The sequence below is a fragment of the Phasianus colchicus genome, chromosome 13, assembly GCF_987193195.1.
Source record: "Phasianus colchicus chromosome 13, bPhaCol1.hap1.1, whole genome shotgun sequence".
NCBI lineage: Eukaryota > Metazoa > Chordata > Aves > Galliformes > Phasianidae > Phasianus > Phasianus colchicus.
Window position 1 is genome coordinate 856,694 of NC_143448.1, and position 22,272 is coordinate 878,965.

Sequence of the window (22,272 nt, forward strand, 5' to 3'; positions counted from 1 at the left end):
GGTTTGGGATAGCCAAAGCCCATTTTGAATTTAGTTAGCCAAGAGACCTGAAAGGAAAATAAAAGGCTTCTACAAGTACATAAAAAGCAAAAGATTAGGGAAAATGGAATCCCACTGGTAGGCAGATTGGGAGCCCTGGTGACAAAGCATACGAGATACAAATTGAGAGATACATATACATTGCCTTCCTCACCTCTGTATTCATTCAAATACAGAAAGTTCTGTATTCGGTGGTGCCTCCAACAGTGAACCCCCCTCATCTACAGCATAAGGAACCAGAGCTCACGCATGCATTGAGGAAAATGGCGCCACAGTTTTTAGCAGCACTGAACTTATGAGTCATCTCTCTCTACAAATAACTCACAGTCTGTTCTATGACCTCTGCTTTACGTTCCTTCCTGCACATCATTTAGTTATATGCGGGAATTTATTTATTTATCTTCATTACTTATTTATCTACATTAGTAGTCATTTTTTGCTCTTATTTTTGTTTTTAGTAGTTATCAAGCTTCTACACAAATGTTTGGATTCCTTCTACTGAGATATTACCCTGCTTGGCTTCTCTTGGAGACCAAATAAAATGTGGGCCAGAGCTGACTCTCTCCCAGTCTCTGCGTCCTGTCTCTGTATCTGCAGGCAAATGAATGTCTGCAGTCACCATGGAGGCAGCGGGCATGCAGCAGGGCACAGGGAAGGGAAGCTGGAGGGGCATTCCTGCCATCCTTGGGCATCCTGGACACATCTGGTGCCTTTGGAAGCGCTCCATTGTCATTGCAAGCATTTTGCAGACCCACGCACTTCCACAGAGGGGGTTTAGCAACACTCATTCCTATCTGTCTGGGTCTGCTTCCCCCCCTGATGAGTGCGGCCAGCACAGAGCTGCCCAGCAATGGCTGAACGTGGGGACTGACGGGAGCTGATGTGGGTATGACGTTTCCCTGCAGAGGCAATCACGACCAAGAGGGCTCTTGGCCTTGCTGCTTTGCTCAGCCTCTGTCTTGAGCACATATCCTTCAGACAGTGTCCCACCCTGTGTGCTGGCCATTACACCAAAAACAACTCTTGAACAAGCTATGCGTGCTGAGGGACAGCTGGAGCACCACATTCTGGTTGTGACAACGAGCAGAATGAGAGAATGAGGCTGCAGCCTCAATGAGCCCACAGCAGGAGGGATCAGGCAGGGGAGATCCAAACCCTGCAGATCACTCCATGCCAACGGGGCTCTGGAGTAGGGTGTCTCAGGGCAGAGATCCAGCCCAGCTTCCTGTTGCATGAACAAAAAGGAGAAATTTCCCAAGGAAACCACCACCATCACTGAAACTCATGCTAGGGGTTCCCAGCAGCAAGCTCTCACCTTGGTCTGCTGTGGGCTGATGGCTGCAATGGCACTGCTCCAAGCTGCAGCCAGGCTCAGTGCCTGCACGGGGGAATGGGCAGCCTGGCCTGGTCCCTCTCCCAGCCCTGAGCCATCAGAGCCTGGAGCAGGGCTGTCTGCAAGCATGGGGCTGGGTAGGGGCTGGCTGGTGTGGGAGCCTGCTGGGCAGGCAGCTGCCTTCAGTTTTACAGCTTTTTTCACATGCTGTTATATGGTATGGACTATCTCTTAGGCCAGGTTAGGTCAGATGTCCTGGTTCTGTGCCCTTCCAGCTCCTTGAGCCCCTCAAGTCTCTTGCTCATTAGCAGGACAGTATGAGAAGCTAAGAAACAGAAATATCCTTGGCTCAGTACCGCACTGCTCAGCAACTACTAAAACATCACTGTATTGACAACGCTGTTTTTCTCCTAAAATCAAAACATAGCATCACACCAGACATTTTGAAGGAAAACAACTCTGTTCCAGTTGAAACTTAGACAGTATCCACCTCTTATTCCATATCATTTACATCACCTCAGGCCCCACAATTTCCCATACATCCTAACAAATTACCATCACCTATCTTCTTCATGTATACACACAGATATCATTCCTGTGGCCTACAGGCCATCCCTGTAAATTGCCCATGGAGTTAATTTAGCCCGTGACTCTGGGCTCCATTTGCAATAACAGTCCTACAGAGCAGTAGGAATGATTCGGCGTGAATCGAGATACAAGCCACTTACGAAGACAGGAATGAAGAAAAGTAAGAAAATAGCAACGATAACTGCAGATAAATGTGAGATACACAGATACGCACTACGCACTGACCGAGGCCTGGCTAATTCCCCAGGCAGAGGTATGGACTAACGCTGGTTCCGCCCCATGTTGAGGCAGTGGCTCTTTCCCCACTGAGCAGCCTGGCCCAGCCCCAGGTTAGCACCTATTGCTCAGCTACAACCACAGCATCAGGGTGCTATTAATTGTGTCTCAACCGGAGCCAGGAAAAGGGAGCCCAGCATTGAAACTCTCTTCTTCTGGCTTCCCAATGGGCTGTATGCCAGGCTCCCCACTGAAGGCCTCCAGCAACTTTCCGAGCCCAGAGCTCTTGCCTCCTGGAGAGGGAACTGAAGGTCATTTTGGAGGAGCTGAAGGCTGGGTTGATGGTGGGTGATCACAGTGGATCTGTTTGATAGTTGTTCCCGTGGCCATGAGGCTGGCAGAACCCCATTCCTGGCTCTTCCCCTGATCAGGGGAAGCATGGCACACTGTGTAAACTGCCGGGGGTTTGACAGAGCTGCCGCTCCGGAGCTGTGATCTCATCCCATGGCAGACCAGCAGCTTTTCTCTTCTCAGACCTGTTGCCCTTCAACAGATCCCAGAAGGTGACAGTGCGTCAGTGTGTTGTGGGGAGCATTGCCAGCCTGAGCAAGGCTCTTGTCCCCACTCCTCTGGTGGAAGTAAGCAGCCAGGTGGGCAGGCAACCTCTAACCCCCACCCCTTGACTTTTCCTGATGTCCCAGAATAGCTCTGGGCTCCTTGCAAGAGGAGGACTCGTGGGACCTGTCACCTCCCAAAGCGCCCTACCCTAGTGGACAACCAGGTCTGGTTCATGCTGGGACACCTCCGTGCTGCATCCTGTGCTGGAGCTGTGTGGCAGAGTAGCCATAAGGGCGGCCCGTGAGCATGGGAAGAGCCCAGGGGCCTGGGAATGCAAAGTGGTCAGCAGTGGGTACCTGTGGGAAGGCCACAACTTCTGTGTAGCTGAGGCTTCTCAGCAATCTGAGCACATCTCCTCATTCTTCCCCCAGCCAGGGCTCTGCAAACCAAAGCAGCTATCTACCATGCTGTGATGTTCCATGAAACAAGTGTAGCTCTCAGCCAGAGACGGAAGCACTAGGAGATAGGTGCCACAGCTGTGCTCCTGGAGGAGGGCCTAGTGGGGCAAGCAGTGCCTCCCTGCAGGGCCTCGAACCCCTGGCAATGCTGTGACTGGTCCTGGGGCCCTTGCCCTGAGCCTTGCAGGAGGGGAATTCAGCATGCTGCTGGATATCCTGCTGACTGGGACATCCTCACGTTGTAGTGCTGGGTGTGTTTCAGCTGCTGGGCTGCGTCGGTGTTGAGGAGCACACTGATGGCAGCATCCTGGGCCTCCTCCAGTCACACCTGAGGAGTCAGCCCTCAGTGCTGCGTGGGTTACTGCTCACAAGCCTGGCCAAACTGTCTCAAAACCCAAGATGGTGAGCATGGGACAGGGAGGCAGAGGGATGGCTAAGCGTGCCTGCAGCCCCAGGCAGTGGTGCCTTCAGAGCCTCAGAGCTGTCATCCTGCTTAGAGTGGGAGGAGGTGCCTCAGCACAGGGCCAGGCTAACATAAGTGGTGGCTTTGGGAGCCCAAGGCAGCAGCCCTCCATCCCAAGGGGCCCCAGTGCGCTCACTGCCAGCCTGGAGACAGGTGTCTGCTCTAGGCTCCACCTGTTTTAAGCAAAGCTGTTCTGCCAGAGCGGTGCCTGGGGTTTCTGACAAAGAACTGCTGTGTTTCACATAGGCAGTAACTTTGCAGGACCTACTACCAGTGGTTACACAGCCACTGCAAGATGCCGACAGCAACAGCAGTATGGCAGGGAGAAGACGAGACCCTGGGCAGCAAGCTACAACGCCTGGTGGACCCAGGGCAGTAAAGGCAGAGCGGTGAGCGATTTCATGGCCACCTGGAGCATTTGCTGCCAGTCCCTTCCAGCTGTATCCTCTGCAGAAGGGGACAGTCAGCTCTCTGCCCTGCTGCCACCCCACTGTTGATTCAGGCAAAGATACTGTTGGTCTTCCAGGCTGCAAGCGCACACTGTTGTCTCATGTCAACTTTTTCATCCACTAGAACCCCCGAGTCCTTCTCTGCAAGGGCTGTTCTCAATGAATTTTTCTCCCAGTCTGTATGTGTATCTGGGATTGCCCGGACCCAAGTGCAACACCTTGTACTTGGTCTTGTTCGACCTCTTTAGGAAGACCCGGGCCCACTCTTCAGGCTTGTCTAGATCCCTTTGGATGGCATCTCTTCTGTTGTATCAGCAGCATCACTCAGCTGAGAGTCCACTCAATCTCACTGTCTAGGTCACTGATAAAGGTCTCAAAGTGCACTAGTCCCAAGATGGAACCCTGGAGGACACCATTCATCACTGGCCTCAACATGAACATACAACAGTTGATCACAACCCTCTGGCACTGACTATTCAACCCATTTGTTATCCACTGAAGAGTCAACTCATCAACTCCCTCAAGGGGGACTTCAGGGGCATAGGGACAGTGTCCAAATACATATTTTCTCCCACAAAGGCCTGTTTTCTCCCAAAGATGGGATATATTCCCCCAGAAATACCTGCTTATTCTTAAAAATATGGCCTTTTCCCCCAAAATACCAGCTTTCTCACAAACACGTCATTTTCCAACCAAGTATGCTACTATCTCCCCGAAACAGCACTTTTCTGAGAAATACCTGACATTTTCACTCAAAAATACTACTTGACACTCCTCCATAGGTCATTTTCTCCCATATTTACCATGTTTTCTCCCCAGGAGACCACTTGGCTCACCAAAAATACCACAGTTTCTCTCCAAGACAAGACATTCTTTCCCACCCTTTCCCACATTTTTTCCCTCAGCTATGTCATTTGCTCTCAGAAACACCACTTTTCCCTTGGAAATTTCACCTTCTCTTCCAAAAAGAGGATTTTTTCTCCCGGAAATACCACTTTTCCCTTGGAAATTTCACCTTCTCTTCCGAAGGGCCCAGTGCCCTTCATTCTGCACGAGTTTGCCCTCCACCAGGTTGGAAGCCTGCTTATATCTTCTTCAGCTTGCTGGGACCTAAGACGGGGCCGTGTATCTGCCCATGCCACAGCACAGTACAAGGCATCGATCCGCCTCTCCAGCTGCTGGGTATCTCTCAGCCTGGCAACTCCTTCTCACAGCCTGGTCAGAAGAGAGGAGAAGGCTCCGGGGAGTTCAGTAATTCTGTTGCTCTGGATCTTAGTGGCTGCAGCACTCACTTCTTCACTTTGGGCACTCGGGCAGGCTGACCTCAGAGCTCGATGAAGACCGTGGGGCACGTTTTGCTGCCTTCACCTGGCCCACGTCCGGTGCTCGGCCTTTGGTTCCTGTTTGCCCCTGAGGTTGGCTGGATGCTTCTCAGGCCAAAGGCACCCCTTGTTGCTGCGCAACATCGACCTCCGGCGAGGGGACAGTCGGACAGAACGAACGACCAGCGTTCCTTCGCCGAAAGCCAATTTATTGCTGCGTAACAAGCACTTATATACCGTGACACGCGACCGCCCACGAACGCACCCAGGAAACCCATGAACCAATCCCCACTCCCCTTGTACCACCCTCAACCCTGCCTATTACCCCAACACCCCTGATTCCCATACTTTTCCTATATAAAATGGCCGCTGGCAAGCCAGCCCGTACAAGGCCAGCATCCACATGGCAGCGCAATCGCCCTGCTGACTTAGGCTCTGGCTTGCTCTCTTGAATCCCCTGTTCCCTTATGGCCCTAGTTGGAGGGGCGGGTGGCCTCCGTTTCTCTCCAGCTGCGCTCCTCTCCTTTTCCCTTTCCCCTCCCCCTGAGGAAAGGTCGCTGAGATAGCCCCCCTTCCATGTGCATATGGGGCCGATTTCAGAGCCACAGCCCAACTGTGGATCCCTTCATCCTCACTCCTATGGAAGAGCACTGGGAACAAACAAGCACTTCACCATCTCTTGCGAGGCATTTGTTGTAGTTTTCCTCTATCTATATCCTCCTGCTTTTTCAAACAACAGTGCAGGTTTTGGAGCAATTTGCTCACATGCAGACTCCAAGGGTGGCTTCAGGTCAGGACACCGAGGGAGGGCAGCCTCTTCTCTCCCCCCTCTCTACTCCCTTTCTGCAACATGTTCAGCTGCTCTGCAGCATGTTCACGTGTTTCTGCAGCATGTTCAGCTGCAGCGTTCTGCTCCTCAGCTATGCCGGTGCCGCCCAAAAAGGCTTCTCTTCCTACCAGGGATCTAAAGGAGCAATGAGCTGCAAAGAAACACTCCCCTCTTGGGCCCAGCGCAGTCTCACACTTAGCTGTCCTCCAGTGGCATCAGAAGAGAGATGTCGTTTGTGGGTAGCTCAGGCAGACTGCGCTCAGAGCTTGATGCTGATTGCATTTCTACATTGTCCTCGGAGTCTGGGCTTCACAAGCACCAAACAGCTTGCCTTTGGCAGTCTTCAGCACTCTGCCATCACACAGGACTTCCTCCACTCCTCGACCTTCTCCTCTGAAGCTCATGTTTTCTATGCACAGTGGCCTGCCTGTGACCCGCAAGGGTATTTAGCTCTCAGCTGAAGGGCTTGCTGTTATAAAAGCATCACAAAGACCTTTTTTTGGTCGGTGAACAAACACTACGAACTGAGCAACTGTGTTGTCAGTCACTTCTCTATCTGTAGTTAGATTAACTTTATTATTTACTAAGTTGGTATATAGCTTTATCCCAGTGATTCATCAGCTCTTAGCTGAAAAATTTGGACCTTTTAATGTGTTGTTGTTGTTGTTTGTTTTACTACTGGGGGAAGAACCCCTTGAGAGCAGCCCTGCAGAGGAGGACTTGGGGGTCCTGGTGGATGGACAAGAAGCTGGACATGAGCCAGCAGTGTGCGCCTGCAGCCCGGAAGGCCAACTGCGTTCTGGGCTGCATGAAAAAAGGGGTGGCCAGCAGGGAGCGGGAGGTGATTGTCCCCCTCTACTCGGCTCTTGCGAGGCCCCATCTGCAGCGCTGCGTCCAGGACTGGGGCCCCGGTACAGGAAGGACGTGGAGCTCTTGGAGCGGGTCCACAGGAGGGCACTGAGATGGTCAGAGGGCTCTCCTATGCAGAAAGGAATAGGAGCTCCTGTCCGATGAGGAAAGGCTGAGGGAACTGGGCTTGTTTCCCTTGGAGAGGAGAAGGCTCTGGGCAGACCTCACTGTGGCCTTCCAGTAGTTGAAGGGAGCGTATAAACAGGAGGGGGAACGGCTGTTTACATGGGTTGACAGTGACAGGACATCTTAACTAAAACAGGGGAGATTTAGGTTGGATATTAGGAGGAAGCTTTTCACTCAGGGGATGGTGACACACAGGAACAGGTTGCCCAAGGAGGTTGTGGATGCCCCATCCCAGGAGGCATTCAAGGCCAGGCTGGATGTGGCTCTGGGCAGCCTGGTCTGCTGGTTGGCAACCCTGCCCACGGCAGAGTGTTTGAAACTGGACTCTCTTGAAGGTCCTTTTCAATCCAGGCCGTTCTACATGTTTGCCCTGAATTTGTCTGGACCACCTGCTTCCTCACCCCTTGTCCTTCTGTGGCCAAGCATTGTGAAATGATGCTTACAAGCTGAACACGTGCCCTCTCCCTCAGGAGCAGGCAAAAAGAGGTACATTCATTACTGGTCACTGGGACAGAGTTGCCTTTTTTCTTCACCGTGCTTGGTATGTTGGTATGTTCTGGCTCTAGGCACCCGTGACCTCCTCCAGTGGAAATATTTGGGATCCAGAATGACTTTGATTATGGGAAAGTTCTACGAGTGGAAATGTACTTCCTATTTACTGTCATTTCTCTTATTTATTGCTTTGTTTCTTGAATTTATTAAATTTTTGGTGCTTACTCTGTCGTACCTCTGCCTGCAGTTATTCGTGCAAAGGGACACAGAGGGTGTTTAACACAGCCCACCTGCACTGCCCGTGCCTGCCCCGTGAAGTGCTGTGGGGACTGACCCCAGGCAGGGCAGAGATGGGTGGAGGGGGAATTGCCCCAAGTCGCTGTGGCCAGAGGAGACTCCGGAAGCAGCAGGAAGGGCAGTTCCCCTGGCGAGGGGAAGCAGGGACAGCTGGGCCTGCTGTGCAGACAGACACGTAGACAGGTAGATAGATGCCTTGCATGTAATTACTCTTCTGATGACACACTTTCCTGGTCCTTGGCGTTTGGTCTTAGGACAGGGACTCGGCCAAGCCTATATGTCTAGAGCAGGATTTTCTGTCCATGGCATCTCGTTCCCAGGATGGGCTCCATCATGCACTCCTAGGAAATGTGCATGCTAGGACATTGCACAAAGGCCCCTGAAAATAAAGGCAGCCTGCCAGGCTTGGACTGCTCCCTGTTGCCAGCACTGCCTCTACCACCTCAGGTAACACCTGCAGGCAAGAGTCTCCTGGACTCTTGACTGCAGCCTGAGTGCACAGACAGCCTCCCATCTCTGTGTGCTGCTGCGAAAAAGGACACGCATGAGCAGGGCACAAAGGGGATGACTGTGTGGGGGCGCAAAGCTTAGAGCAAAAAGCCCCATTCCATACCCACGTGGGTTTTGAGCAGTTCTTACCTGCGTTGCAGCTTGTTTGCTCCCGTGACACCTCTCCATGTCTTCAGCATCCTCTTGCCCAAGAACTCTGCATCACTGCCAAGGCAGCCAGGACTCCTGTAAGGAGGATTACTATCATAAGGATGCTTATTTTTGCCCCCAATAAATGGCACCAGCCTAAACACGAGAAAGGGCTTGGGATTTAGGGCCGTGGTTGTCTGCACCATGTTGTCTCTTCCTAGAGGAGCTACTGCCTTCAAGAAGGGGAGGTGGGGGGCAACACAGGAGCTCTTCTTGCTCTAGGAGAAATTTCTCAGAGAAAGGTCAGGAACTTTGACAGCTTTGTCCCTCTTTCACACTTTAAGAGCCATTGCCGAGGGCCACTCAGCTTTCCTTGTGTTTTCTTCATCTCTAAAAGGATGGAAAGGCTACGGCTGTCCTTAAATATCTTGAGCCCAAAGCACTGTCTAGCACAGTTTTGCTGCCCTCTCCGCCCCAAATGAAATTTCTATCACGTCCTCACCACAGGGACACGCCATGGGAACGCATCGCCCAGCACGAGGACACATCAGCCACCACGGGGCTGTATCGTGGGGACGTGGGGATGTGGAATCAACCACGGAGACACATCATGAATACCACCATCAGCCATGGGGGACGTAACGAGGGGACGCACAACCTACCCCAAGCTCGTATCACCTGCCCTGGCACTGGTCAGGAGGGCTGGTGCAGCCCCAATGCCCTCAGGCAATGGCAACCCAAGGGGACACATGTCCCTGGAGGACGATTGCCTGCAACCCTGGCCCCTTGATACTCAAAGCACCCCTATGCTTCTGGAGGTGGTGTCAGCCACCAAAATCCTGCGTGGTCATTGCTATTCACTGCTGTCTCATACAAACAGAGCAGCAAGTGCCTGGCTCCCTGCATCGCGCGGCAGCTACACAGACGGCTGACCCAAGTGAGAATGGTATTGCTATTGCACTGCAGCCATTTCCACAGCTGCCACTGAAACTGCTGCTCTTCCCACCATTTTGAATGATTTCAGGAGCTTGAAAGATAGCAGGGACCCTCTCAGCAGCGTGAGCGAGGCCAAGCCAGCCCCACTTATCGTATTGCTCGTATGTGTCGATTGCTGATGCGACAGACTAGATTGCTTGCCATGCCAGCGGGAATGGACATAAGAAACAAAAGGAACGTTTTATGTCTCAACTTCTTACAGAGACGTCAGTAATTTCTGTCTTCTGTCAGCGTCCTCTCTAAAGAGATCAGACGCAGAAGTGACGGTAGGGAATCCTATCTGCACACGGTCATGGACAGCCTCATCCAAATATGAGTGGAAAGAAACCAAACCAAACCAACAAAAGTCTCTGACAATGCTTGGGAAAATAAGATCACGCTGAGTCAAATAAGTGTTTCCAGACCACCTTACAAAACTTAACGTGTACAAGCCTATGGGGCTTGACAACATGCATCCCAGGGTTCTGACAGGACCAGCTGCTGTGGTTGCCAAGCCGCTCTCCATCATATTTGCAGAGCCACGATGTCAGGTGAAGTCCACCTGGAAAAAAGGAAACACTGCACCCATTTTTTAAGAAGGGGAACTACCGGGCAGCGATCCTCATGTCTACACCTGGGAAAATTGTGGAGCAGATCCTCCTGGAAGAGATGTTAAGACATGAGCAAGATGAGGCGATCCAAGACAACCAGCATGGTTTCACCAAGGTCAGATTGTGCCTGACAAATCTAGTGGCCTTCTGTGATGGAGTGATGGCATCAGCGGACAAAGGAAGGGCAACTGACGTAACCTACCTGGACTTCTGATACGGTCCCACACCACATCCTTATCTCCAAATTGCAGATATGGATCTACGGCTGGACTATTCAGCGGGTAAGGAATTAGTTGGGTGGTCATAGCCAGAAAGCTGTGGTCAGTGGCTCTTTGTGCAGGTAGAGGCCAGTGATAAGTGGTGTCCCCCAGGCTTCCGTCTTGGGACCAGTGCTCTTCAACAACTTTGTCAATAACCCAGCGAGACTGAGCACACCCTCAGCAAGTTTGCTGACGACACCAAGCTGAGTGCTGCAGTTGATAACGCAGGAGGGAGGGAATGCCGTTCAGAGAGACTTGGGGAGGCTTGAATAGTGGGCTCAAAGGAACCTACTGAGGTTTAACAAGGAAAAGTGCAGGCTTATGCTGTTGCGCTTGTGTCAGGGCAATTCCACAAAGATGCTCAGAGGGCTGGGAGCACTTCTACCACAAAGTCAGGCAGCGGGAGCTGGGGGTGTTCAGCCTGGAGAAGATAAGGCTCTGGGGAGACCTCATTACAGCCTTCCAATATGTAAAGGGAGCTTATAAAGCAGGAGGGAGATCAACATTTTACGTGGTCTGATAGTGAGAGGAAAAGCGGGAAGTTTTAAACAAAAAGAGGGGAGATGTAGGTTAGAGGTTAGGAAAAAATTCTTTACTCGGAGGGAGGGCAATGAGGCACTGGCACAGGCTGCCCAGAGAAGCTGGGGTTGACCCGTCCCTGAAAGCGCTCCAGGCCAGGCCCTGATGAGGCCCTGGGCATCCTGATCTGGGGGGGGCAACCCATCCACAGTAAGAGGGGCTGTAAGGTCCCTCTCCCAGCCCAAGCCCTTCCGGAATTCCATGGCTCTACAACCCTGGGGATCGCAGCTGATGACTTAGGATGATTCCAAGACTTCAGGGGCATTGGCGAGGTGTGGGGCTATGGGACAGTGGGGGCTAGGAGCTAGGTGCCAACTCCCCATCCGGTCAGCAGGGGGAGGGGAGGGATAAGGACACACACCGCTTGTCCCACAGAGCCACGAAGGCATTTATTACACCACATCCTGCCAGTGCTGTTCCCCCTGGGGGACAGTCGGGACACAGCCTGGGCACTGGTGGCCTCGTGGCACACCAATGCCTGAGTCTGGTCCCTCCGAGGCGAGCTTCTGGTGGCCCCTGGGGGGCTCACATGTGGGTGCCCAAGGTGCTGATGTAGGCCTGGAGTGCTTGAAGCCGGGCATCGATTTCAGACAGTGTGGCTGAGGGCTCTGTGCCCAGGTTCTCTGTGGAGGGAGAAAGGAAAAATGGGTGAAAAAAGAAATAAGAACAAAATGGGGCCAGGAGGTGGCATAAGAGCAGGATGAGGGGCTCACCTTTCCCCTGCTGTTTGTGGCCCCTATCCAGGTGAGATGCCTGTAGGGGAAGGCACACAACCCAGGTGATGGCACACAACCCAGTTTCCCTCTCCTGGTGTCACTGTCACTCCCTGCTGTCACCACTGCCCCCCGGAGCCACTCACCACACTAGTGCTGTTGCAGGACGAAGCACTCAGTGGACTCCGGGTGCTAGGAGCCCCCAAACCCCTGCTTTATGGGAAAGAAGTGGTTAAGAAAGCAGGGATGCAAGGAGACCACGGTAGCTGGGAGGGGACTGCAGTGCTTAGAGGAAATGCCATCACTGACCTGCGGCGCTGGGGACATATGTCAGCCTCGCTGCCCGAGCTCAGTGCTGAGCGCTGGCTCTGGAAACTTTCAGCTGGAGGGAAACAGGGTTTGATGGAAGGTTTGAGGGCAGACGCCAGACCTAACAGGTGCCCCCAGACCTGCTGGGCATCACTCAGATGTACTAAGCACCCCAGGCCCACTGGGTGTCCCTCAAACCCAAAGTGCACTCCACCTACCCGAAGAGCTGCGCCTGCACCTCCTCCTACAGCTGTCACCACTTGACTCTGTCCCACGTGGCAGCTTCTGCCTGCACCCAGGGAATCATTTGCTGCAGGGAGCAGAGGTGCCTTCCCCTAGCCCTCCAAAAAAACTGTCGGTGAGTGAGGGCGCTGTGGCACGGCTGTGGCACCACTGACCTTCGGAGCTCAGCCTCCTGCCGCCGTTGCTCACGGGCTCTCACAAAGGCTGTGGGGTTGAAGCGCGGTGGCCGTGAACCTAGGGGAAATGGAAGGGGAGGGAGAACACTGGGAAGGGGTCCCAGGAAGGTCCCCACGTCCCCATGTCCCTCACCTGCAGGAGATGGGGACCGTGGTGGCAGGCGGCCTTGGCTGCTACTGCGGCTGTCCCGGGAGTTAGAGCGGTGGCGATACCGTGGGGGGCCTGGTGCTGTGGCTGATGTGCTGTGCCTGTGGGAAGGACGGATGTGGTGAGGTGGAGATGAGGGACATGACATTGCTGTTCCCAGTCCTGTTCCCAGTGCTGTCGCCACCTTACCCTTTCCTGCACACTGCCAACTCAGCCGTCAGCATATTCACATGTGCCCGCAGCATCTTTTCAGCCGCCTTCACCTCTGCCAGCTGGAGAAGGAGCCATAAGAGAGCTGTGACAGTGCAGCGGCACGCTCATGTCCCCAGCCTCATCCTGCGCACCTCCTTGGTCATCCGCTGCTGCTCCTGCTGATGCCAGGCCTTGTCCCGCAGCCGTTCGTCCTCCAGCCTCCACGCTTCCTGCTGTGCCCGCCGCAGCCTGCGCAATGCACAGCGTGCTGTCCCTTTGTTGCACTGATAATGCCACAGAAGGGACACACGAGGCAATTGCACTCACTCGTCCCGCAGGTGTGCCAGCTCGTCCTGCTGCTCCTGCACCAGGCGTCGCAGTGTAGCCACGTCTGCCTCACCGAAGTAGGGCAACGGCAGTGGGTAGTGGATCCTGGGGAACAGAGACACCGCAGTGTCAGTGCCACCATGTCCCCAGCCCCAGGCTTTCCCCCAGCCTTGCTGTCCCCACATCACTCTCCCCAGTGTTGCAGTGCACCCCCACTGGCATCTCCAGCCCCTCTGTGTCCCCCCATCAACGTCCCTGATCCCATGCCTCCTCCTCGTTTGGTGCCCCCAGCCCCATGCTGACGCCCAGCCCCTCACTGTCCCCACGCAGCGTTCTCGGCCCCTCGGTGCCCGTGCTGGGTGGCCCCCTCTCAGTGCCCCCACCTTTTGCCATCCCTGCACGCTGCCCCCTGTCACCTGTCAAATTCAACGCAGTAGACGAGGATGAGGTACCGCTTGCTACTGAGTGGCGAGGTTGAGGGGGGGACACGTGTTGCCACCCCTGCCTTACAGCACCGCAGGGCCTCCAGGTCACTGTAGGTGAGCAGCTCCAGGCTGACAGCCTCACTGCTCTGTGGAGTGGGACAGGACGATTGGGATCCCCAGATGTCCCCTCCAGCTCCCAAAACCAGCACGGCTCACCTTCATCAGTGCTGCTTCGAGCATGCTGCAGAAGATCCCAAACTGCTTGAAGTTGCCCGTTTTGCGCGTCAGGTCCTCGACAGCTGTGGACAGGGGAGATTGTCAAGGGCTGGCAGTCTCAGGGACCCACTCTGGAGAACCATGGGCAACTCACAGGCAGCATCAAAACGGCCCCGCCAGCGCTTGGTGCTGCAGCACTCCTCCACCTCCACCTCCAGCACAGCTTGGCTCACACTCAGCTGGATGCTGTGCTCCTTGCCACGGAAGAAGCAGTTGGCCTGCAGGCACCGTGGCTCCTCCATGGTTGCCAGAGAGCCGCCTGTGGCAAAGGGCGGCTTGGGATTGGTGGGTCCTAAGGGATGGGAAAAGGGGGATACCGGCAGATTAGGGAGACACTGGAGACGGGGGGGGGGGGGGGGGAGGGGATTGGAGAGAAGTGACTAGGGGATGGAGGGGAGCCTAAAGGGTTTGGGTGAGGGGGTCAAGAATTTGTGGAGGAAGCATCTGAGAAAGCGGAGGAAATGAAGGCGCGAGATGAGAACGCTATGGGATGGAAGGATGTCTGCAAAAGGGGGGACATAGGAGAGGGGAAAGGGGGCCCTAGGGGATGAGAAATGGGAGAGCCTGGGGGACATAGGAGAGGGCTTACAGGACGGTGGGGGGAGGGCTGCAGGGTGTTAAGGGGGGCAGGATTTTGAGGAGGGGCGTCGGGGAAAAGAGGGGACATCGCTGGGAAAAGAGAGAGCCCGAGGGGGCCGGGGGGACTGGAAAACGGGCGGGCTGGCGCAGGGCGAGGGGCTGAGCTTTGAGGAAAGGCAATGTAGGAAAAGGGAGGGTACGGCACCGGGAGTGCACGGGAAACGAGGGGTCTTCAGAGGTTTGGGGGGGGGGCTGGGATTCGAAGGGAGACGCCTGACGAAAGGGACCGGGAACGGAAAACAGCGGGGCTGCAGGAGGGGATGAAGAAGGGGCACGACCTGGAGGTGGGTCTGGAGGAGGGCCTGCGTGCCGTTACCACGACCGGGACTTCGGGTGCCCCCGCGGGCCGCGAGGCTCCCGGGACGCCGCGGAGCCCGGGCTGGGAGCGCCAAGGCCCCTCCGCGTCCCGCAGCGAAACCGGGCCGCGCCGCCGCGCCGCCGCTCCGCCCCCCCAGCGATCCGATTGGCGGGCCCTGCCCCGCCCAGCACGCCGATTGGCTCCCACGGCCGGCCGGTTGCCCGCGCTTCCCCCCGCCTCTTCCTCCGGGCGCTTTCGAGCGAGTGCTGTCGCCTCCGGCCCCTCCCCTCCTTGCAGTCATTGGCTGTGACGACTGCCACTCAAGCCCCGGAAGGAGGAACGGTTGCCCCACTCCAGCTCTGCGCATGCTCGGGCCGGCAGGCGGTGCCCGCACCGCCGCTTCCGGTAGGCGGTGCTACGGTCGCGTGACGTCACCGCATGCGACGCGCGCTGGGAGCGGTGCGACCGTGACGTCAGTGGGGGCGGCTCGGGCCGGGGAAACGCGGGTCCTTGCGGGGCTGGGCGAGAGCCTGGGGCCGTCGTAGAGACACGGAGGGTCTCGTGGGGCTGGACCGGGGCGTTGTGAGGAGGACGCGGGGCGTCCTCCCGGGTCGTTTGGGAGCCCCCCGGAGCTGGGAACGGCGGCCTCGGGGGGCACGGGCCCGTTTTGCGGAGCGTCCCCGTGAGACTCGGGGAAGGGGCCGGCAGCGGTACATGGCTACAGGTCCCCGTGCCCGAAGGCGCCGCACCGCCACGGCCCCGTCCTCCCCTCGGAGGCGTCGGAGCGAGCCGGAGCCAGCAGAAGGGCACGGCCGGGACGACCTGCCGGGGCCGAAGGCGCCCGGGGAAGCGCCGGAGACCGAGGAGGAGGGAAGATGAGGCCTGGGTGCCGCTGCCGGGGTGCCCCGGTGGTGCCCCGCGCTGCTGCAGCGGCGGCTGGGGGCGGGAGGGAGGCGGCTGTGGGGTAGAGGAGGAGTGACTGGGACACGATTGCAGGGGCGGCCGCGCAGCTGCTGGAGGGCGTGGCTGAGTCCCTGGGCTGAGCCCAGGCTGGACACGGGGAAGGGAATAAGAGAAACAACGCGAAGTGGAACTCGTGGATTGAGATAAAAGCTAAGAGAAGGAAGAAAAAAGGGAAATAGTAGTAGTGTTGGTAATAATACAATGCGCGTTTACAAAACAAGAGAAAAGCAAGCAATCGCTTACCACCTTCCAACCGATGCCCACCCAGTCACCAGACAGCGGCTGTCCCACACCCAACCCGCTCTCCTCACTGTCTAAAGTTTTTTTCACGTGGATCCATGTTGTAAAGTTTATTCAGGAAGCGTGGTTAAGGCAGAAAGGTTGAAAACCGGTGGCTCGGGACTGGCTCAGAACAACGCAACGGTTTTGTCAGTTCCAACAGTTTGTTTCATCAAGTCCCCATCCCTGCAGGAAGGATAAACATGGAATTTGGCCACGAGACTCCACCCTGCTCCACACTCTGTGTTTTCTTAGAGTCAGCATACCAGGCTCCCCTGGTGTTTGCTGACAGCTAAGGTCGCAGGTCATGTTGCGTAGGGGACTATCGTGGAACAGATTATCCAGCGCGTTCCCCCTGGGGGCTTCACCTTCTGGAACATAGGCAGTTCTGCAGGAACACGAGGAAAAAACTCCTTTGCTCTGAGGGTGACGAGGAACTGGAACAGGCTGCCGAGAGAGGGGGTGGAATTTCCTTCTCTGGAGATACTCAGGACCTGCCTGGATGCCTGCCAGCACGGCCGCTGTAGGGAACCTGCTTTATCAGGGACCTGAGGATCTCTAGAGGTCCCTTCCGATCCATACAATTCCATCATTCTCTCAAGAGCTAGACATTTCAATAAGTCACTTCCAGTAATTATTCCACGCTCTTTCACTGCGCTCCTGCCCTGCTGCCCTGCACTGATCGCTGCTCCTGCCTGATAAAGCAGTGAAACAGCCTTTGCTGCACTTTTGCCAACTGACACAGCAGTGACGTGGCAGTGCTCCTGCCCTCAGAGTCACCACAGTGATACGGATGTTGTTGTGATCCTGTCACTGGTGACAGAGCAGTGACGCGGCCTGCACTGCAGTTTTGACAGTGGTGCAGTCACTGCTGCAGTCGTGGCCTCTGTGACACCGCAGTGATACGGCCACTGTGCTCCTGACAGCTGTGACACCAGCAGTGACACCACCGCCTCTACTGTGCTCCTGCCCAACGTGACGCCACAGTGGCACGGGCACCACTGCAATGCTCGCTGCCACATCCACGTGGCAGGGCTGCCCATGGTGACAATGGAGTAAGACTGCCGCTACTGTACTCCTGTACCCATGACACCACAGTGGCACACTGCCACTGTGCTTTTGCCCACTGCGGCACCGCAGTGACGGGGACTGTGCTGTGATCCTGCGACTTGTGAAACGCTAATCCTAATGCCTCCCCATGAGAGAACAAACTACCGTAAAGAGTATGTCTTGGAGACCTTTGCAGCTACATAAGGGAGGGCATTCAAATCAGAACCGAATGATAGTTCTACTAATTGCACAGGGGAATTCCGTATCTGTGGAATTTGCAGGTACCTAAGTGGAGGCAGTGGTTCCACAAAACAAAAAGAACCCCAATGGTATAAGTAAATGTGCTTTAGCATGGGTTATGTAAATCGTATCGTTACATGACAATTTTGTATTCTCCATATTCACCTTTGATTCAGCACAATTAACAAAACTTCCACATCTGCTACTCAAAAAGCCTAAGTCTCTGAGGTTAAATGTTCAGATACAGTTCCCACGTCACATAAATTTAGGGCTGTGGCACTGATGTCAAAATGTCTTAATGTAGTATAGATTTGTAAAAGGAGAACGGTGTAGGCACTTCTAGAAAATGTGTTATCACATGTACATCATCAACTGCACATACCCAGGTGTTCAAGTAGGCTGGCAGATGTTCCGCCAATTCAATTGCCAGTGCTACGGATTTAAAGATAACCAGCCCTCACCATACACTGCCAAAGGTCATTTTGTTATAATCTACGTTTAAAAAAGATATTTAAAATTAAAAAACAGCAACACAGTCATTACAAACACCTTGAGGACACGCTCGCTCAGCAGTCTTCCTTCCGTTGCTTATACGTTTCCTTGTTTCAGAGGGATGAGACCAGATTTAATGAGAAGAACACCAGAAGTGCGGACTCTCCCCTTCGTCATTCCTCCTGTGCCCCTTCCCCTGCACACCTCAGACATGACATGACAGGTGCTCTGCATCCAGGGGCCTTGGCCCGTGTGCCATGGCCACAGTGTTTCCATGTCCAGACAGCAGAGCAACACGGAATCACAGAATGCCTCGGGTTAGAAGAGATCTCGTTCAGTTCCAAGCCCTTGCCGTGGGCTGGTTGCCCCCCACCAGCTCGGTCTGGCCAGGGCTCCATCCGTGGCCATGAGCAGCACCAAGATGGAACACCCACCCTGCCTTCTGAGCAAGAATTTCTTCCTGAAGTCTAAGCAGACTCTCCCCTCTTTCAGTTTACGGCCACTCCCCCTGGTCCCATCGCTATCTGCCTGTCTCCTTTGCCTGTCCCTTCTGCCCAAGGTACCTAAAGAACCCTTCTTGTGATTTTCCACATCCCTGGCCAAGTTCAGTTTCATCTCTGCCTTGGCTTTCCTGCCTTGGCTTTCCTGATCCCATCTCCGAAGGTCTGGGCTGCACCCCTGTATTCATCCCTCCATCCATAGCCTGTACATTTCCTTCTTATCCCTCAGTTTGATCAGCAGGTCCTGCCCACCCGTCCCAGTTTCCTGTTTCCTCTGCTTGACTTCTTACATGTGGGGACAGAGAACTCTTTTGCTCTCAGGCATCCTTAATGAGCTGCCTGCTCTGTTCCATCCCTGTGCCCCTATGACAGCTTCCTAGGGTATTCCATCAAGTAATTCCTTAAACAGATGGGAGCTTGCTCTAGAACTTTGCTCTGGAACATCTGGATGTTCTGTGCTGTGCCACATGGGTGTGAGGACTGCAGAAAGCACTTTGCTTGAGGGACTTTTCGGATTTTCAGCCTCTTTCGTTCCACCCTACAAGCCTGGTAATCATTCTTCCAGTGCCTGCAGAGTTCTGCCTGTGGAGAGGGAAGATGGCGGATGTGTGGAGCCCACACCATGCCCAGCAGAGCCCCTTGCCTGGGCAGCGAGAAGCATGGTGCAGGGGGACAGGGCATGACCGGGGGGGGGGGCCCTGCAGCCCCTCTGAGACACGGGCTTGGGTCACAAGGGGGACCCTGTCCCTGCCCTGTCCCACAGCTCCCAGCACACGCTTCCCCAAGAGGTGGTAGTGAGCACAGGCACGGGCTGCTGCTCTCGCCAGCGCTCTTCTCTCTGCAGCTGCTCTGCAGTGAGGAGGTGAAGGCAAAGGCAGGCAGTGCGATAGTGCTGGGGCTGTTTGCCCCAGGAGGAGCAGAGGAGGAGTGCAGGAGCTCGGCGGTAAGCAGATTTGGATGCTTTCCTCCACATGAGTTTGGCACAGTTTCAGGGCTCCCGCTCACTCTCTGGCTGCCAGGTCAAAGCCTTGGCCTGTCTGGCCAGACCCTGCGCTGGACTTAATGTTCAGAGGTGCAGGAGACCTCCTGTGCAGCCCCTTTGTTCACACCGAAGGCCCAGCCCAGCAGCCCACCTTCAGATGCTCTGGGAAGAAGTGGGAGCCCGGGGCAGCTTTTCCATGGTGCTTGTGGCTGGGCGTGCCCAGCTGATCCCAGAAAGCCAGAGCTCAGAGGCGAGCTCCACAAGGCCCTGGGCAGCCCTGTGCTCTCTGCCGCTTCTTGTAACCACTGCGGCTTTCTTATTTGCAGTTTCCTGCCCAACCACGAGACGCCAGAATATCGCTTGGCTGAAACAGCTTCGCAGCAAGGTGCCGTACTACCATGTGGACGTGGTGTAGAGAAGTGGGAGTGTGTTACTGCAGCTCTGAATCCACATTTGCAGTGCCAGAGATCCTGCAAAGGGACTGACGTGTCCCAGATCACCGCTTCTCAGAGAGGCACCTGAGGAAGCAATATGTTCTGCTGAGGGATGGGCAGGACCATGTGAAAGGGAGGGCTGGGAACGGGTGGCAGTGGAGAGGGCTGCGGTGCTCCTAGGAAGCCTGGCTGCGAGGATGGGGAGGCAGGCCAGACAGCAGCAGCAAGTCCATGCGCAGCTGGCATGGCTGTCTTGTGGGAAGTTTCTCAGAGATGCAGCTGTGTGAAGAGCTTTCTTGTTTTGTGCTTCCAGAGGTTCGTGAGCGCCTGCTCTCCTACATCCATTTTCCTCCCATCCAGACGAGAGGCCGTAGTCTGGTGGCAGAAAAGAGGACTTCAGCGAGGGCTGTAAGGTGAGGGTCTTTGGGGACTGACAGCGTGATGCCCTGCGCTCCCATTTGCCTGTAAGGAGCCCTTGCCTGGGCCCGGGCAGCACACTGAGCTCCGTCCGGGTGTGCTGTGGCCTGGCAGAGGAGCCCGGCTCTTGGTTCTCTCTTCTTCCTTGTCACTTGAGGCTCACGACTAGCTGAGAGAGAACTGTGACACAGAACTGCCTTGTGCTGCCTGCACGGGGCTGTTCCTGGCGAGCCCCAGCTGGAGAACAGGCTCCTCCTGTTCTCCAGCCGGCTCCCTGTGCTGTTGGCAGTGTGCAGCTGCCTGCTGGGAGGAGACGTCCAGAGCAAAGCATGGAAGCAAAAGTGAGGGAGCAAGACAAAGTCAGGCTCCCTGCTCTGCAGGGCCAGCTGGGAACAGCACTGGTACGTGCTCCACGTGGACGTAAATGACGATAAGCGATGGGTTGAGAAATACAGTGCTACAGAGAGGGAGTCCTAGGCGAGCCCCCCAAACAAGTTCACCCCCTCTCTGCTTTGGCTCTTCCTTTCCTTACGGTGAGGGACTCCCCCTGCTCCCACGGCACTTTGCTTTCACGCTCCTGCCCGTGGGCTGGGGAGGGGAAGGTGTCCACAGATGCCAAGGGGCAGGGGATGGGCCGTGCTTTGTGGGGGGCACCAAGGGGCCTCCTCCCGTGCTGCACACAGTCTTGGCCTGCGCTGCTCACCATGGAGCTTGACTTGGGCCCTCCCAACCTGAGCCCCATCGACGGGAGGGCGCTGCTGGCCAAGGCAACGTGGGCTCTCGTCTGCTTCTACTTCCCATGCAGGAAAAGCAATGGGCTGCAGTGCGCCGAGCAAACCCGGGGCCTGAGACATCACTATGCTTCCTACCGGTGAGAAACACTGGGCAGGAGAGGGCCAAAGCTGAGCCGGGAAGAGAGAAAATCTGGAAGAAGGTGGATGAGGAGGAGGCTTTTTGGCACCCTCCTCGAGCAGAGGAGGAGTGGACACTTCTTCCTCCGCTGGAGACTACAGAGCCCAAGGAAGTGTGCAGCACCTCTCAGGAAGGCTTGGCAGAGGTGAGCGGTAGAGACTGACTAGCTGTGGGGCTGGGGAGCAGACGCTTCCTCCTCTGATCTCCCTGACACGGGCACGCCCTGGCAGAGCCCCTGACACCAGTGCCTTCGGTGTGGGCCTGAAGCTCATTCCACCATGATGAGTTGCTGGGGCCCAAAGGCAGCATGAGTGCAGGGGCTGGGGGAGGGCAGGCTCTGGGCAGGCAGCATCTTGGAAAGGGTGCAAGTGAGAGTTTGTCTCTGCTGCTGCAGTGTCCGGTCACTGCGGGCGAAACAGGTCCTGGCCAACCTGAAGACATACACAACGTGCCGCGAGGAGTGGAGGAAGAAGGTGGAGCAAAACGGGCTCCGGCCCACCGGTGCCAAGGAGCTCCTCAGGTGCAAATACTAGCGGTGCTGGGAGGGACTGCCTTTCCCTGACAGCCTGGTGCTGTGGAGAGCAGCACACTCCTGAGGCTGTGCCCTTAAGCGAGAGCTGCCTTCCAGCCCAGGAGATGTCAGCAGGCAGATCTGTGGGCGGAGGGACTGGGTTCTGCTGGGTCTTGGCTCTCTTTTTCTACCCCAGAAAGACCGTCCTTCCCCTGGTAGAGCACGGACACCCAGGCATCTTGCCTGGAGGGCCCCTACTTGGCTGGCCCCAGCCCCAGGCCAGTGAGCCGCCCATGCGTCATGGCAGTGGAGCTGGGCCCTTGGCCTGGGGGTGTCTCAGAGAGTACAGCAATTCTTTGGGTCCAGACCCTGCTGGAGGTGGGCGGGATGTCTCTCCCCTCTTCTCTGTAGGCCCAGCTGAACAGCTTTTGCTTCCCTCTGACAGTGCTGGGAAGAAGATGGAGCTCCGAGAGACCAGAGAAAAGCACAAGGCCTTTGTGACAGAGCACAGCAAATTGGCACGTTACAGCCAAGTCATACTACGCCCACCCATGCCGCAGAAATGACCAACTGCCATTGGAAATCCAGGAAGAAATCTCTCTA

At 55.6% G+C, this 22,272-nt stretch overlaps 2 protein-coding genes across 7 annotated transcripts; one reads left to right on the forward strand and one right to left on the reverse strand.

The window, feature by feature from the left end:
* Nucleotides 1–11,507: 11,507 nt before the first annotated feature.
* Nucleotides 11,508–15,011, reverse strand: LOC149916100 (centrosomal protein CCDC61). Of its 6 annotated transcripts, none has more exons than XM_090149674.1 (14): nucleotides 14,870–15,009; nucleotides 14,047–14,244; nucleotides 13,893–13,975; nucleotides 13,704–13,822; nucleotides 13,252–13,356; nucleotides 13,077–13,173; nucleotides 12,922–13,004; nucleotides 12,718–12,833; nucleotides 12,564–12,642; nucleotides 12,384–12,454; nucleotides 12,166–12,238; nucleotides 12,003–12,069; nucleotides 11,857–11,896; nucleotides 11,508–11,766 (listed from the first exon to the last, which is right to left on the reverse strand). In XM_090149674.1, exons 2-14 carry the CDS (start codon nucleotides 14,192–14,194, stop codon nucleotides 11,669–11,671), a joined length of 1,179 nt encoding a protein of 392 aa, XP_090005800.1. In that variant the 5' UTR covers nucleotides 14,195–14,244; nucleotides 14,870–15,009; the 3' UTR covers nucleotides 11,508–11,668. The 6 variants fall into 6 exon arrangements, 5 of the variants coding, with proteins under 5 accessions (XP_090005800.1, XP_090005799.1, XP_090005798.1 ...); XM_090149673.1 differs by having other exon boundaries at nucleotides 12,564–12,612; nucleotides 13,668–13,822; XM_090149672.1 differs by having other exon boundaries at nucleotides 12,003–12,066; nucleotides 13,668–13,822.
* On the forward strand, nucleotides 14,427–22,232 carry LOC149916101 (uncharacterized). The gene is made up of 6 exons (XM_090149609.1): nucleotides 14,427–14,452; nucleotides 14,858–15,294; nucleotides 20,143–20,242; nucleotides 21,052–21,303; nucleotides 21,553–21,678; nucleotides 22,115–22,232. The coding sequence occupies exons 1-4, from the start codon at nucleotides 14,427–14,429 to the stop codon at nucleotides 21,119–21,121; spliced, it is 633 nt and encodes a 210-aa protein (XP_090005735.1). The 3' UTR covers nucleotides 21,122–21,303; nucleotides 21,553–21,678; nucleotides 22,115–22,232.
* The last annotated feature ends 40 nt before the right edge of the window (nucleotides 22,233–22,272 follow it).